This window comes from Eutrigla gurnardus, assembly GCF_963514095.1.
Source record: "Eutrigla gurnardus genome assembly, chromosome: 6".
Taxonomy (NCBI): domain Eukaryota; kingdom Metazoa; phylum Chordata; class Actinopteri; order Perciformes; family Triglidae; genus Eutrigla; species Eutrigla gurnardus.
The window spans coordinates 10,218,962-10,236,709 of NC_139920.1; the positions used below are offsets into that span (position 1 = coordinate 10,218,962).

General features: G+C 42.2%; 1 protein-coding gene across 7 annotated transcripts in view; it reads right to left on the reverse strand.

Moving 5' to 3' along the window:
- ptprfa (protein tyrosine phosphatase receptor type Fa) overlaps positions 1-17,748 on the reverse strand; it is a 252,391-nt gene that overhangs the window by 14,869 nt on the left and 219,774 nt on the right. For all 7 annotated transcript variants that reach the window (XM_084011615.1, XM_084011612.1, XM_084011613.1 and 4 more), the window contains 5 exons: positions 17,644-17,741; positions 12,236-12,359; positions 11,856-12,031; positions 1,640-1,759; positions 170-324 (listed from right to left, as the gene is read on the reverse strand). In XM_084011615.1, coding sequence (XP_083867741.1) covers positions 170-324; positions 1,640-1,759; positions 11,856-12,031; positions 12,236-12,359; positions 17,644-17,741 — 673 coding nt within the window. The remainder of the gene's footprint in view (positions 1-169; positions 325-1,639; positions 1,760-11,855; positions 12,032-12,235; positions 12,360-17,643; positions 17,742-17,748) is intronic.

A 17,748-nucleotide genomic window follows, 5' to 3' on the forward strand; every position in this document is an offset into this window, starting at 1 on the left:
GATATGTTTGGTATAACGCTTCAGAGACCAGCTGGGTCGGTAAACATGGGTGTGCAATGTGCAAATAACACTTTCAAGGATTTGAGCGCAGTTCTTGGCTTCATTTTATCATAACACAATAATTGTTCTGATGCATGCCGAGGCCTTGTTGATGTAAACGGTAGCTTACCTGCAGTGGACCACCATGGGTCCAGCGTCTGGAGGATTACAAGCCTTGACTCTACGTAGAAAGGCCAGGGTTGGGGTGGGGTACTCAGGCACTCCGTGGTCAGGCCAAGCCATAAACTGGAACTGTCGAACCTCTCTCTTCTCACTCGAGCCATTCTGTTAGTGCACACATACTCTGATAAACATGAACGCTCCCACCGGCTGGCATAATCATCTATTCATAGAAGATGTTGTAATGTTTTGAAAACATAGGTTCTTCAAAAACAATCGTATGTTCTCCAAAATATGTCTTTTTCACAGTGATGTTGTAAGTCTTGCATACTCTTCGTACATCTAAGAACATAGTTGATCATAGTCCTCGATATGGTCTTCAATGTAGTCCTCTATGTGGTCCTTATTGCAGTCCTCTATATGGTTCTCTATTTTCTCCTCTTTAAAATCCTCGATGTATTCCTCATAGTTCTCCTACATAGTTCTCTACATAGTCCTCTATATAGTCCTCTAAATATTCCTCTATATAGTCCTCTACATATTCCTCTACATACTCCTCTATATAGTCCTCTAAATAGTCCTCTATATAGTCCTCTACATAGTCCTCTATATAGTCCTCTAAATAGTCCTCTAAATATTCCTCTATATAGTCCTCTACATACTCCTCTATATAGTCCTCTAAATAGTCCTCTATATAGTCCTCTATATAGTCCTCTAAATATTCCTCTATATAGTCCTCTACATACTCCTCTATATAGTCCTCTATATAGTCCTCTATATAGTCCTCTACATAGTCCTCTAAATAGTCCTCTAAACAGTCCTCTAAATAGTCCTCTACATAGTCCTCTACATAGTCCTCTATATAGTCCTCTATATAGTCCTCTACATACTCCTCTATATAGTCCTCTACATACTCCTCTATATAGTCCTCTATATAGTCCTCTACATAGTCCTCCAAATAGTCCTCTAAACAGTCCTCTAAATAGTCCTCTACATTGTCTTCTAAATAGTCCTCTAAATAGTCCTCTACATAGTCCTCTAAATAGTCCTCTACATAGTCCTCTAAATAGTCCTCTACATAGTTCTTTGCATAGTCCTTGTTGTAGTCCTCTATATGGTTCTCCATAGTCCTCTATGTAGAACTCCCTGGACAGTGAATTGGGGAGTACTGAATGAGTGATTTCCTACACAATCAATGTGATTTTGGTTTACTGCCTGAAATAAAGTCTGTTGTTAATGACAGTTTAAGAGATTTTTACGTTTTGTTCTTATGTTAATCTGATAGCATTTAATTCAGACTAGTGTTGGCCGAAAGTCTTCCTACGGAGAAAGGTTGCCTCCTTGACTTTTGGGTGTTTATTCAGTCATTTACATAACGAGGTACAAACCACCGCAGGCTTCTGCTGTCAGTGACATAAGACTTGCTTTCTGCCATTTGTAGTCATACATAATATGCACAATACACATACAGGGTTCTCACCTTATAAAGGGCGAATGAGCGTACGCTGTACGTCGCCAGCTCCACGGTGTCCAGCATGGTCACCTGGATCATCCCATATGTTTCTGTGCCTCGACTAGGCCAATACTGGTCACATTTCACCTGCACACAAACACACCAGAAAAGATTGGTTTACCATTCTGGCCTACTAGCAATGGTTGGTGAGATCACCTGACCACCCATCTGTGGATACTTCCATCCAACTATTTGGTCATGGGTGGAATATATTGACAATTCATAATGATTTTGCTGCCCCTGTCACCTTATATCATCCTTGGAATGTCTTTGGAAAACCAGTCATGTCATTTTACCACCAAATTTACTTAGCAAATGTTCTGCGCAGGTTGAACGATTTTGTTATTCCACTGTTGACTGTAAATGTGAGCCTCATCACCTCAATGACACATTAATTCATTTCACTTCATTTATAACGAATCTGGCCTTTAATAGTTCATGTGTGTTTCCGAAAGAAACAAGTTCAAAACCGTTGGCCAACGTATCTGGGGATTTGAGAATATGGTATTATTTTGAGAAGAAATTGCAATATTATAACAATAAAGTTGCAATTTAATGGGAAAAAGGCTACAGTAGCTTCAAAATCACGTATATATGACTCAAAGCAACCTATTCTGTTATGACAACAATTCTGAGGTCAGATTTTAAGACCCCATGGAGTTTTCTTTCATCTTACCATCACAACAACTTAACATGTTTATCTACCGGTGAAACTCTGACAATATCAGAACTGACAGAAGTGGCGGCCAGTCAAAATAAGTCAGCAAGCTGAATACATTTTTGTAGAGCATTGGAAAAGAGCAATTCACTTAACATTTAAAGCATTTTAACATTACTTCAGGTGAAGTTATACAGTAAAATGAATCACAATAATTTGTTTATTTTGCAGTATCTTTCACTCCTCTTGGGCGGTGTATTTATTTCTCTCTTGTTCACCCCATTCTTTTAAGAAAGTATGTGTTGAATGAGGTCGATGGAGCAGAAATCAATATTTTTCCACATCAAAACCTGACCACCCACAATGCACCTTGAATTCTGACAGATTTGGATGTGCTATGCTAGTAGCGGCAAATGTAGCCTGGAGCCTTCAGCCTGCAGCAGAGATGAGTATCTCCAGAGGTCTGGTGAACTCTGTCCTGAGCTTTATCTGTCAGACAGACACCATCATTACATGGAAAAGCCAATTAGAGGGAGCACGGGGGGATTGCTCTAACCTTACCGCTGTCAGATCGAGGTGACAAAGTTCTATCTATCTATCATACAACAGTGGTCAGAGTGGATCTACATGTCAAGATACTGTTGTCATAGAAACATTAAACGAGCACTCTGCTGACCTTTTTCTGCCAGAAGTCTATGTGGACACAGCTCCTAACTCTGCACCTACAAATCTCTTTACTTTACCAAACTTCACACAGCTCTTCAGGAGACACTGGAGACTTTAATAACTTAATTATGCAGTGGTTCTCCCTAACAAACATACTTCACCATGTAAAGGTCCCTTTTAAGTAAGCATTGAAGCTGAGCTGCTGCTAGAGCCTTTACTTTGAAAACAGCTGCCTGCTGCTGCTTCACAGAGGAAATTAGTTTAAATTAACACTAATATAGCATCCACTGGTTTCTTAATGAGCTCTCTGGACCACCCCCTCGCTAACATCAGAGTCAGGGGGGAGTAAAAGCAATCTAAGTAAACATTACACATACATTTTCATAGCGTTGTGATGCTAAAGGAACATTAAGTGAGACAGAGTTCAGAGCCGTCAGATTAAAAAGTCATCGACCAAATTGCGCCCTGTTTTGTTGCTGTTGTTATTCCACTGTTGGCAGTGGGATGGATGGATGGCAGGGGGTGAAGCAACATACACTATATTGCCAATAAAATTCACTCACCCATCCAAATAATTGAGATCAGGTGTTCCAATCACTTCCATGGCCACAGGTGTATAAAAGCAAGCACCTCGGCATGCAGACTGTTTCTACAAACATCTGTGAAAGAATGGGTCTCTCAGGATTAGGGTTGGGCATCGTTTGGATTTTACCGATTCCGATCCCGATCCCGATCCTCTGTTTTGATTCCTGTTCTAAACGATTCTCGATTCCGATTATTTGAGGTGCAGGTCAACAGGTCCAGTGTTGCCACAGTTACTTTGAAAAAGTAATCTGACTACTGACTACTCCTTTAAAAAGTAACTTAGTTAAGTTACTGACTACTTGATTTAAAAAGTAACTAAGTTAGATTACAAGCTACTTTATTAGTTACATTCAACAGCTGCATCAGACTACCGATTTTGCCAATACTCAACTTTTTTAACAGTAACATCAACAATGTATCCATTTTAAGTTGCACTTGAAAACTATGTCCTGATAGAAAATACATGTTTTTATATAAAAAATTAAAGAGTCTTTCTTGACTTCACTTAACTTAAATAATTGTTTGCATATTGTAATGGCAGTAACATCATGAATGAACATTTTATGAATATTGAACCAGCATTAGAGCAGCAAGGATTGGTTTTATGAAACAAATCTGCACAGTCCTCAAGTATGAGCGGCGTGATGACGAAGGGAGGGGGCGGGGCCACCAAGCAGCGAGACATTTCTCCACTAAACACTCAAGAGAGACTCCGCTCGCATTTCAGCACAGACTGAAGGCTTGATTATGCTTCCGCGTAGTGATAACGCAACGGCAACGCAACGGCCACGCAGTTGCTTGGAGACCGTGATGGTTCTGCGTTGGGTTTACGTGTCGAAATGCAATTCAAAGCCACACCGGTAAAGGGCGCTATGTTTTTTGTAAAGACTGACCGACCGACCGAGACTCTTGACGTATATCGTCGTAGCCTCGTTATAGCGTATTTGTTTACTTTCCGGCTTTAAACGTCCACAATTTTTCAGAACTTGGTGTTTTATTTCTTTGTGCAAAAGCGAGAAGGTGCAAACAATAAAACGAGGTGCAAACAATAAAAGTAGCCTTTTAAAAGTTTAAATGGCGGTGTTTATGAGTGGAAACCGGATAGCGGTCTCCAGCGGATGTAGTTAGCGGACCAATCACAGCCGATGCCGCTGCTTTGGTGTTGCGTTGCTGTTGCGTCGCCTCGACGCGCGTCTAGGATTTTTGGGAGGCACACGTCAGGCCCTTGCGTTGACGTAAGGGGGGTCCGCAAGGACGTAAGGGGTCCGCAAGCCCCCTTGCGTTGTGTCGACGCGGAAGCATAATCCAGCCTTGAGTTAGCAGGAGCTCCGTGAAATCGAGAACTCGTCTTGTTTATTCACACCTTTTCACCGTCACCGGGCGGGACCTGCTCTTTTGATGTGGTTGTTCCATGCTGTGACTCTAAATGTTTTTTCAAGTTTGACGTTGTATTCTTGAAAGTAGACAACACTTTGTTGTTAACACAGAGTGTACAACGAACCTTTATGTTGCCATCTTTTGCTGAGATGAAGTCGAAATAATGCTTGTATTTCCAGCTGGAAAATGCGTATCTCTCCCCCTCCATTGTTTACGTTTCTGCCGGTAAAGCGACTACACGCGACCGTCCGTGAAGGTGTCGGCTAACATACGTCACCCCCGAGACGCACGAAGAAAGCAGATCTTTTTTTTTACTGACAAAAATAGTAACGCGCCGTGTATTTGGATAAGTAACTTTAATCTGACTACTGGTTTGGCAATAGTAGCGCGTTAGACTACTCGTTACTGATCGTTCTATCGCGGAGTCTCCGCACGCTGGGCGGAGTAATACAAACAAACTAGTGCGAGCGGAGTAAAACAAACAAACTAGTGCGGACGTTTAAGAACCGGAAAAAAAGGATCGCAATTCCAACAGCTTCTTAACGGTTCCGGAACCGGAGGTTAGGAACTCGATGCCCAACCCTACTCAGGATCTCAGTGAATTCCAGCGTGGTACTGTGATAGGATGCCACCTGTGCAACAAGTCCAGTCATGAAATCTCCTCACTCCTAAATATTCCACAGTCAACTGTCAGTGGGATTATAACAAAGTGGAAGTGATTGGGAACGAGAGCAACTCAGCCAAGAAGTGGTAGACCACGTAAATTAACAGAGCGGGATCAGCAGATGCTGAGGCTTATAGTGCACAGAGGTCACCAACTTTCTGCAGAGTCAATCACTACAGACCTCCAAACTTCATGTGGCCTTCAGATTAGCTCAAGAACAGCGTAGAGAGCTTCATGGAATGGGTTTCCATGGTGATCAGCTGCATCCAAGCCATACATCAGCAAGTGCAATGCAAAGCGGTGGATGCAGTGGTGTAAAGCACGCCGCCACTGGACTCTAGAGCAGTGGAGACGTTCTCTCGAGTGACCAATCACGCTTCTCCATCCGGCAATCTGATGGACGGGTCTGGGTTTGGTGGTTGCCGGGACAACGGTACTTGCCTGACTGCATTGTGCCACGTGTAAAGTTTGGTGGAGGGGGGATTATGGTGTGAGGTTGTTTTTCAGGAGCTGGGCTTGGCCCCTTAGTTCCAGTGAAAGGAACTCTGAATGCTTCATCGTACCAAGAGATGTTGGACAATTCCATGATCCCAACTTTGTGGAACAGTTTGGGGATGGCCCCTTCCTGTTCCAACATGACTGTGTACCAGAGCACAAAGCAAGGTCCATAAAGACATGGATGAGAGAGTTTGGTGTGGATGAACTTGACTGACCTGCACAGAGTCCTGACCTCAACCAGATAGAACACCTTTGGGATGAATTAGTATGGAGACCGAGAGCCAGGCCTTCCCTCCAACATCAGTGTGTGACCTCACAAATACTCTTCTGGAAGAATGGTCAAAAAGTCCCATAAACACACTCCTAAACCTTGTGGAAAGCCTTCCAGGAGAGTTGAAGCTGTTATAGCTGCAAAGGGTGGACCGACGTCATATTAAAGCCTATGGACTAAGAATGGGCTGCCACGTTGATATGCGAGTCAAGGCAGGTGAGCGCATACTTTTGGCAATAAGGTGTTCATGTGGGCAGTGCTGACTCGAGGGGACTGGTGGCCGGAGGAGCTCAGCAAAACAGATGGGGGGTTACGCTTCATAGACCTGGGTGCCGGTGTCAGTGTGGGTGGTGGAGGTTGTTTGGCGAGGCCTGTGGCCAAGTACAGGGCCCTACGGCGTTTGGTCAAAGTGTTGTCAAGAGTCAGTTCACCATCTGGACAGATCACATACGGCTCATTAAGTGTTACCAGAGGTCGCATTAACCGAATATTTTCCATAATTGGCTGATTTTCAACAATGACGTAACAAACCCGAAGGCTGTCCATCATTTTGATGGTCTAGAGGTCTCGGTGCATGTCTGTTAGTCGCAGAGCAGTGCCGGTGTAGCCGCACCACAGCTTCAGGAGGAGCCATGCGGCATCATTTCCTCCCTGCAGGGTCAGGAAATCCCACGTTCAGAGAGTCTGGTAAGTCCAGTCTCCAGTGTGGCAGCAGAGTGCTGGGTCAGCATTCAGGACAAAATTAAAGCAGCTGAGAGAAGTCATCTGTCAGAGGAAATGCCCCCCAAAAAATCATTCATCTGCTATGTGTGTGTTGACCAGTATTGGTAATAACGGCGTTAGAGTATAACGGCGTTACTAACAATGTGGTTGAATGAAGCGCAAGGCTGCCTGGAGAGAGCTCATTGAAATTAAAGGCAAGAATGTTAATACCATGCACGCTATGCCCAGGAAAAAATACTTTATCCACGTCTGCCTCAAGTAACTTGAATCTTATGAAGCACCTCACATCAACACATGCTAAGTATGCTTGAATAAAAAGTGGTTGAATATTATTTTATTTTCAATATTTAATATTGTTACTTAACGGAATTGGATAGTGTTCTGTTTATTGTGCAGTAGGCCTAATATACAGTTTGCACTACTTAATGGCCAGATTTTCCTTTGTTTCTTTTTACACAAGTTTACATTTGTGTGTCTTAAATTTGCACTTGAATTTTATTTTCAATATTTATTTTTTCTTTATTTTTATTTCTATGCATATGATATGGTAGGCTGCAATCTATTGAGTTAAAATAAGTACCACATGTTCTAAAATACTGTATATAGTGTTTTTATTCTTCAATCACTTAATATAAACTTCTTTGACGTTAAAGATGTTATAGATGTTAAAGATGACGTTAAAGATGTTATAGAACATAATAGCATTATAGAACATAAAAAATAACGTCAGTTACTTTGCTGAGTAACTAATTACTTTTACAATGTGCGAACTGAGTTACTAACTCAATTACTTTTTAGGAGAAATAATTTGTTACTGTAACTAATTACTTTTTTAAAGTAAGATGACCAACACTGGTGTTGACATGAAAAGTGACCGCTCAATCGGTGTTGTGTTTCTGTTGATCTTTTCTCTCAATGCTCTTATAAAAACATAAAAGCTTGTTTGTATATGATTCATTAAAAAAAAACAAAAAAACACACACATACAGTAGAGCGATCCCTGTAGCCAACTGTGTGTGTCCAGTTGTGTCGGTCCTCAGTACAAAACTCAAAACGTATTGAAAAATAACATGACAACGGAATATCCTGCTTCAATCCAAATCTGTCGATGTTTAATCTTTCAAAAGCAACATTTTCACAGCGTCACAAACGGTTTGACAGCTTGTGGACCGTGATCACTGGATCTAACTAAACCACCTTTGCATATGCCTATGTCTTATTATAATGAAATGTTTTAAATAAAATTGAGGGGTGATAATAGCTAAAGATGGGGGTTTTCCAACCCTGTCCATTTTTCACAACCCGGACGGACAAAGTCTAACGTGCACTGAGCATTTCAGGGTAAAGTTTAACTGGAGATCTGAGAGACTTCAACCCTCAATAGAACAATGACTGCATCATTTGTGAGAATACTAACAGCCTATGGTTATATTGTCTTAACCAGCTACTTCTTGCAGTGGTGCCAATAATGTTGAATGATGAATCAATTCATAGGGATCCCATCCATCTATAGCGGTGCCATCAATCCAGAGAGGTGCAATCAATCCATAGGGACACCACTAATCGATATGGGGCACCATCCATCCATAGGGGCACAATCCATTTATTCTCCACCAGTACAGAACTTGAAGTACTAGGGGGGGGCTGTGGAACTGCCAGTCTGCAGTCAAGAAGGCGGAAACCATTTCAGCGTATGCCTCCCTGCAGACTGTCCACTTCCTGGCCCTTATGGAGACCTGGATCACCACAGAAAACACTGCCACTCCAGCTGCCCTTTCAACTGCCTACTCGTTTTCACACTCCCCAAGACGAACAGGTCGAGGAGGAACTGGACTCCTTATCTCAACTAGGTGGTCCTACCAGTTCCTTCTCCTGGACCACCTACCTCGATCTGCACTTGAATATCATGCCGTCTCTGTCAACCTTCCAAGACATGCAGCTATGCAGTTTCTGAGTGAGTGCTGGAACACAATGACTGGTAGGTGAACTGGCTGTGACTCAAAAGACATGGACACCCATTTGGTCAGCACTGGCTCTGAGTACACGTTCCTCAGATTTTGAGTAAGTACTTGATTAAGCCTTACACTGCTGGTTTTTACCAATGTCACAATTATCTCAACAGATGCTGAGATTTCAAGCCCAGTCCTTCCTCCATTTTTTATTGCCCTACCAAGTCACCACCAGCCATCTGTACATAAAAAGTTTTCATGATTGCTGTAATCATTCCTCATCTCCATACTGGGAGGATACCTTCATAGTGTGATGAAACAGTAAGAAAAGGAGGACAACATCCACATGTTCATTATGTGCTAAAATGTATTCAAAAAAGTTCAGTCAAGGCTAATATGAGACCTCAGCAGCCAAAGTTATTTTGCCGTCTGAAATGCCTGTCTGCTGTCATCCTGTAGAAACCTTGACATGCCACTCCATTTACCGTGGTTTACTGCTCCTGCTGACACCAGTTATCACTGCAGTTCTAGTACCAGATTGATTTTTCCATTTAATATTTTTCACATTTCTGCCTGCTTGTGGCTTATCGCTCACTTTCCTTTCAAGTGCAGGTTATCGAGGTGGGAAAGTATTGAACATTTACCGGAGTAGATTGGCTAATTTGAGGTAGTAGTTGTAGAAGTAGTAATTTTTAAATTGTAGCAGCGGATTGTTTTTTCACTGCCATATTCTTTTAATTACAGTAAAATGCGGCTGGAGGTTTTGTTGTCATGAGGGTCTGGGGCTCAGAGGCTGTTGCCTCATTTGACCAGTTGGGAATCGGTGATTCAATGACCTCACAGACTTTTTTCTTTTGCCAGTGTCAGGACAGGCCAAGTGGCAACATCCAGTTTTGAGAAATTAATCCAACTCAGAAGTGCCATAAACTGTAGTTCCTCAAATGGCCACTTGAGGTTCCAAAAGTGGCCCCACCGTCTCCGTAACATTCCCCAGAGGTTTTTGAAGAGCCAATATGAAGCTCATAGTGGGCGTTTGTGGCTCTTAAACCAGGCAAAGAGGTGGATCATCTGTGGAGCTGAGGAGGGTTAGGATGACGCAGCAAAGGAGACAGCTAGCAGCAAGAACCTGATATGTCACCCACCTGTCACTCAAAGACACCATGCCCTTAAAAAGCCTAACTTGAACCCTTAATGTCATTTAAACAGGTGAGTAATATAATGTACCACTGTACAGTTGCCATGCACTGAGATATTAGCTATAGATATGTTTATTACTATATTGGGATTGACTTGCTTTTAGTACCTCAAGTGGCCATTTGAGGAACTGCATTTTCTTTGCACATCCACATTTCTCCATACTGGAGGTTGCTGCTTGGGTGCAACTAAAACTACTCTGCATTGCTGATGAGAACTCAAAAATGTAGACTTCAAAAGTGTAAGTTATGACATATTTTTTTTACGTAGCTGCATTGCTTTATGGACATGTTAACTGTCCCTCACATCAGAAACAGTTTGGTTATCAGCAGCAGGCATTATCTCAGCCACGGGTTAGATCATCTAATATTTCCTGCACCTCCAGTTGAACCACAGGCGGGTGTCATTGGCTCTGGCAGAGGGCTGACGGTCTCTGTCACAAATAATAATGGCACACTGCTGTGGCACTCGGTTCTGCCCCTTGGTTGTGGAGTTATTAACAGTGTGAAAGAGGGCTGGAAGCATTACTCATGAAAAAAACTGTCCCTGCCATGGCTGAGATCTGCCACATGACTGACTGTGAATGTCTCATAAATCACATCCTTCAGCAGAGTGATGCTGTTGTTGGGCCTCATCTGAACCACTGAGCTCAAGCACTAGACGCAGAGCAGATCACGGTACTGGTGTACGGGACTCTCACTAAAAACCTTGGAATATAAAAGGATTCTCTGAAATCCCTGTGGGCTGTTTATAGATGAAACCCTTGGAATATAAAAGGTTCTTAATGGAACCCTCTAGGTGGGTTCTTGTCAGCTCCCATAGAAGGTGGAAAGATTTTTGACTCACCTGTTCGGACTTCACCTTGACTCTGCATAGCATGACCCACTAACCCCCCCAAAAAATAGCACTCCTATGTTCTTACCTATAGCACTTTGATCATAGCACTGGTGTACTTAAGGTATACTTGATGAACAGCTACTACTTTACTCAGATGAGGACCTAACACTTGTTCTATTTTTAGCTCTTACTTTATCGGCAATGATACGTTGTGGTTTCTTTGTTTCTTTCTTTTGACAAATGTACTTATTGTAAGTCGCTTTGGACAAAAGTGTCTGCTAAATGACCTAAATGTAAATGTAAGCTTGCTCTATTGACTCCTGTACTTAGTGAATGCATGGATTTAAGTGATACACTAAATGACATGACTGTACTGTGATGGCATGCTGGTGTTAATATTGACATTTCTTACCAAATCTAATACAATATGCATTTCATGGTTGAAAATAGACGAAACCATCTACTGTTTTAGATCAGCGTTAATCTTTCAGGGCCCGTTCTGAGATAGAGATAGAGTCGACCGTGGGAGTAATCTACGTCATGAAATAAAAGATTGTTAACATCCTCTAATCGCCTCTCCACACAGCCACTATCATTTTTACTGGTTGAGTTAAAACTGTGTAGCACTACAATCCTAGCACAAGTCTGTTCTCTCCTTTCTGTGGATGGAAATCATGACATCATCTGGTGAATCAGTGTTAATGTGTTAAACTTTGGCTCAGACCGGTAGGTGAAAGCATTTCTCAACATCAGAGGCTCACCCGTGACTTCTCCTCTAGGCGAGTCATCATAATGATGGTGCAGGCCCGCTGCTCCCACACCATCCTCCAGAAGTCACTTAGCGTCTCTGGCAGCGGCCCCTGCGTGGCGATGTAGGCATTCTGCTTCCTGTAGCCGTCAATGTAGTTGGCGTTGACGTAGTCGCTACCTGGAACTCCTGCAGTGAGGAACGCGTTAAAAAGGAGCTAATGAGAAAACAGCTGGGTTTCTCACTCAAATATGATGAAATACACTCTAAGACAGAAATAAAGGTTTTTCTTTTATTCAAGCCTGGTTCTCTTTGTAGTTGAGGTTTTGAAGGCACCACCCGGTAAGAATTGCGGTATCACTCTCTTGAGATGTCTGAATAAGTGTCTCTCACCATCCACAGGTGTGAGGATGACCCTGGAGTGGTCGTAGGCAATGACGTTTGCATAGCGGTTCTTTGGCTTGTTGACCTCCAGGTTGGAGTGCTCCCAGGTGAACTGCTGTCCTGGATCAATAGACTGACACACAGAGGAGGGGGGGAGGTATACAAAGGTAGGAGGGAGAGAAAGAGAGCAAGAAACCGTTTATTACAATGGTGCCTTATTCTTTTCACCTTTTTAAAGTCTGTCAGAGCTTTGAGTGAAGAGTCCAGGCCAATAAATGTGACACAGAAACTAATTTGTCATCCCTCCCCCAGCCTGTGGCCCTATAATATGAGAAGCCCTGGAGGATAATTTAGCCTTCTGGATACACACTGAATGGGTAGGACACATATCCCTCCAGCCTTCCACCTACCAGCTCAGTGATATCAACAAAGAGATGCAGTGATTATTTATTATTATCTCCTTTCCTATTCTTTCCTTTGGACTCACCCCAGGCTGACCATTTAAAACACACACACACGTCGTCCTCGTGTTGCTCTGTTAGCGTTTTGTCTTGCAATAAAAAAAAAAGAAAATAACAGATGGTGAAAGATGGCATTGTGAATAGTATTTTCCACTTATTAATTGGTACTCTTAAATCACTGCTGTATACAGGATGGAAAGTGATGGCGGAGCGTCGACAGGTTTTCACTCTGCCGCCTGATGATTGGTCTCTATCGATTACCGGCTGGGAACGCGGGCGCAGGTTGGCTGAATAATGACATGCTGAAGATTGTTATTCATGATTGACCTTTCACGCTTCTACTTATCTGGCATCATCTGGAAAACAAACACACACACACACACACACACACACACACACACACACACACAGGAACGAGCAAAATGAAGCTGCGACGAGGACTCTAATATCCTGCTGCTTTTTCTCCTGACTGCCCCCCCCCCCCCCCCCCCAGTCTTCAACTGATAATAACGCCAATGGAGAAAGAGGTTGAATGCACATCTTATTTAACAGCCTGTTAGGTAAGCCTTCCACTGTGCTGCACTGACAAACCACTCACATTACTGCTAATGTGCTCCACCGACGTGGAGATCAGTTACCGGTACGTCGGTGCAAACACACTCACAGAGCCGCAGCGCCAACGATAAAAAACAACGCAGGTGAACACAGAGGGAGGAGCAGCCAGGCATGGACGATCTGGATTTGTTTATGGCCGCGTCGGGTTTGAACTCGGTCCTGCTGCAACATTCAGTTAAGGATAATAATCATTCACACAAGATGCCCTCTAAAACGATTAGTGGAAACATCTTCTGATCCCGATGACGATGAAGAAATGCCGTTACAGATCACTGGTCAGGTTCAGGTAAAGATCACCGCTTGGTTTGAATACATTGTGTTAAAGTTAGTTTGTGGACTGGAGCAGTAAACTAGCAGTTATGCTGCAAAGCTCTCAGCTGTTTGTGTGGAAATTCCCAGATAAATGGTAAAAAAAAAATGAACAGATGAAGAAAATAATCAAAAGGTCAACAATAAAATGATTGAGGAAGCCCCACATAAGATAATATCACACTTAACGGTACAATATCATTACAATACTTTTGTATTTTATTTATGTATTTATTCCTTACAATTTTTTGCAAATTTCAGAATTCAATTATTACTGATATCTTTGTAGGGGAAAAAAAAAATCAACTGTGTAGAGTTCAAATATTGTCAGTTTTATGAAAATTGATAATGAATCCAAAAAAGTTGAGATGCTCAAAAAGCTGGCACGACAGCAAGCTAGCACCTATGGGAGTCGCTAGCTACGAAAAAAACCCACGTTTGGCACTGAATCATAGTCCCCCCCGTTAGCACTGTTGCTGTTGTTTGCACTGTTGCTGTTGTTTGCACTGTTCTTGCCGTGAGCACTGTTAGCTTCTAGCTGCCAACTCAGCTGTTGACAGCTGTGTGGAGGAATCCCTCCATCATAATGCTCTGAATTTTAAATTTAGCCCTTTTAACTATCACAACACAAATGAGAGATCCAGCCCTCTCACAGCAGTGTCAACACAGCAGTACTGGTTGGAATGAGCAGTTAATAAGCAAGACCAAAGACATTTTTAAATAATTTAAAATTAATGAAGCTAATAAAACAAACTAGAGAATAGTTAAGCATATTTATTTTTTGACACAAAAAAATAAATGAATAACCGGCTGCCTTCCAACGTCTATGAGTGTCATGGTTCAATTCGCTATAAATTCTCTAACAGTCAATATTTGAAATCTACACTTGATTTCTCGCCTCCCAAAAAGAAGTGGAGTCGCGAGGCTGCCAAAACTAAAATCTACCAGTGAAAACCAGCCTATTACTCATTTAAAACAGCTGAGAACTAGATGTAATCGTTATTATGTGATGGAGCGAATTACTGTTTAAGAGGCCATACGCAGTATATGAAGCGGTCTGTAGTAGTCCCCAAACACACCGACTCATTCATCAGATGTAACAAGCTGTGAGATCGTCTGGCAGGTCTCATTTTAAACACAGCCATTATCAGCTTTTCATTTCAAGCCTTGCTGCTCTTACTATGGACTAATGGCTGGTAGCTCCACTGCAGCAGGACGCTGGAGGACATGCAATATGTGTATATGGGAATATATTACTTCTGTTGTGGGGACATATTCCTGAACACAGCCACATTGTCAGGAATCACATCCCCATAACGTAAATCGATGTTTAGTGTGAAGACTCGGTTTTAGATTTAGTGTCCAGGAAATGGTTGTAAGTCAATGTAAGGTCCTGTAGTGATGGAAACACGACTGCAGCTATGTCACAATCCAGCAGTCTACATCTGACCATGAAGACCGAACCGAGTGGTCTCCAAAATGAGACGGTCTGGTCTACAAGAGATTTTCTGTTTGCGTCACCTTCGCCACTCCTGTCGCCTAGCAACCAGCTTTGGTTGGCAAGATATAGCATCGAAGCGGTAACTAATGGTATCTGAATTTAATGGAGCCAGTGAGACAAAAGTTATTCTGTTTATCTAATATTATGATGGAGGATACGCTTCATGATATATTTCAGGTGAGGGTGTTTTCCTGCTGCATCTCCCGCTGCTGATCTGCTCACAGACTCCATGTTCATATAACTGTTACCGGCGCGCAATGAATCTTGGGATAAGTTGATCCATCAGTTGGATCCTCTGAATCCTGGAGAAGAAGGTAGCATTTCTGGGCTGCAATTGAAGTTTTTGAAATGCGACAGCCTTGTTGAGAGAGAGATCTGGGTCCAACACTTTGAAGCGAGTCAAATATACCATCTTTAGGTTATCTATCTTAACTGACCCTAACAACTGTGATGCTTTGTACATGTTGTAAAGTCCCAGATACACCAGGAAACTCGCTTTCACTGAGCTGTTTTCACTGTATCTAGCAAGACACACGTGCTGGTTTATCACAGCTGAATAAACCCAAAATAACGATTCAACTTGCAACATGGCATTATAGCATATCCTAGCACCCATCACTCCATTCAGGACTAGCATTTTAAAAATGTGTTGTTCCTTGAGTTTTTACAAATCACCATCATTATGTTGTTAGCTTAGCATCCTTTTTATCTGTTTATTGCAATTAAATCACAGCTAAATCATTTATTTTGGGTTCATACAGCTGTGTAAACCAGCCAACGTGTGTCATAATATTCACAGTGAATACAGCTTGGGGAGATTCATCGAGCTCCTCTGGATGATGTTTTGAACTCGGACAGGACGGTGTTGGTTACCTGGCATACCTGGGACTTCAACATGTACAAAGCGTAAATAAGTGGTTATTTCAGCCATGATGGACGAAACCTGGTGGGTGTCTACATGGAGGTAAGTCCCCCTCCAGAAGCAACACTGATCACAACTGATCCTGTGGGTTCTGTCCCTCGGATAAATACATCCAGCCTATGACGTGTGTTTTTAGGATTAAGGGACGGCTAATCACTAAGTCCGTCAGGGTGTCTTGTGCTGTGAGAATATATGCTGCTGTTGCTAAAAGGCATCCGGTCTTGGTTTAATTGGAGCAAAACTTGAGACCGTATTCTCGGCAGCAGGTCAGGCCTGATGTCAGCGGCTGCTGGACTTTGCCAGGGTTGGTTATTTAAATGGGCCGAATCTTAAGGCATCGCCTTGGGCCAAGACTGTTTGGTACGTTTGTATCCATAATCAGGTATTAAAATGAATAGTTAGACTAGTAAATAAACTCCAGTGATAAGGATTAATGATATGTCTCAGTATCATCCAATCCTAGAAATGTCACGTCTTTCATCTGCATACTCCATTTAGACAAGTTTTCTCTGAAGCAAGGCTCACCAAATGATTCTAAGCTGAATTGATGAACATTATCTTGTTTGGCAAACACAATAACCTGTCTCCACAAAGTTACCTCCATTCCACAGTACTGGAAGAAAAAAGTTTGGATTCAGCTGCTGTTTCATAATTTATATGCCCCCTTCCTTCTGGGGAGCATAAACACTGCACCCATCTGTCCTGGTTTATCCGCTTGGAAATTCACCACTTTAAATGCAAATTACCTTCCTTTGTAGGACATCAACAAGCCATAATCCCTCACTGGCTTTTACAGTAGGTAAAAGCACTGGGATATTATTCTTGGAAAGGAGGCAGAGATTTATGCACGCTAAGCGGCATCCTGTTTTCTTTTTTTTTTTAACCAATGCGGAACTTTAACTGCAATGTTGAGACAAATCGATACACAAGGAGAAAACCCGAAAAGGTGGTCTGGAAAATGTACTGTGTGAGGTATTTTAGCGAGAACATCATGATGGATGGGCATGGGAAAATATATATTCATTTTCTAAGCTGACTGAGACAGAAAGCACTTTCCAACATCACTCAGGAAGAGCAAAAAGAAACCTGTCGGGTCAAAGAATAAACATGGACTGGATACTATATTTGTACCTCTTCTCCCTGAACACAAAATGCTCTGTTGAAACCTGATTTATTTTTCAGCTTTTTTTCTTCTTCAGTCATAAAATGAAGAAAAAGAAAAGTTTACACTGATCAGCTTTAACAAATCAAGAAAAATTTAAATTTTGAACTTCCAAGAGACGCATGAAAAAAAGGTCAAAATCGAAGCAGCATCAAGCTGCCTCTCACATTTCCCATAATGCAACTCTAAAGAGTATTTTCATCCGACCCTTCCTGCCTCATAAACAGCAATGCCTTTCAAACTCTACACAAGTATAACACATCCTTTCTGTCGCTGTCTAACCTGTAGCCTTTGAGCCAAAGCTGACTCAACAGTCAGATAAAAGATCTTTTAAAATCTTTTAAAAATATGTATTGTTTATTCAGAAAACACTCACATACATTGTTGCCCAAGATCAAAAGACTTTGGCTGAAATGTGTGTGTTGCTATATGAGAGCAGGAAGTTACCTCGTACTCCTGAGAGAAACGCAGACCGTCATTGGCCTTCAGCCTCTCGATGTAGTCTGCCAGCTCGCTGATAGTAATGGGAGGATGTTCCCTCATACCTGCAGT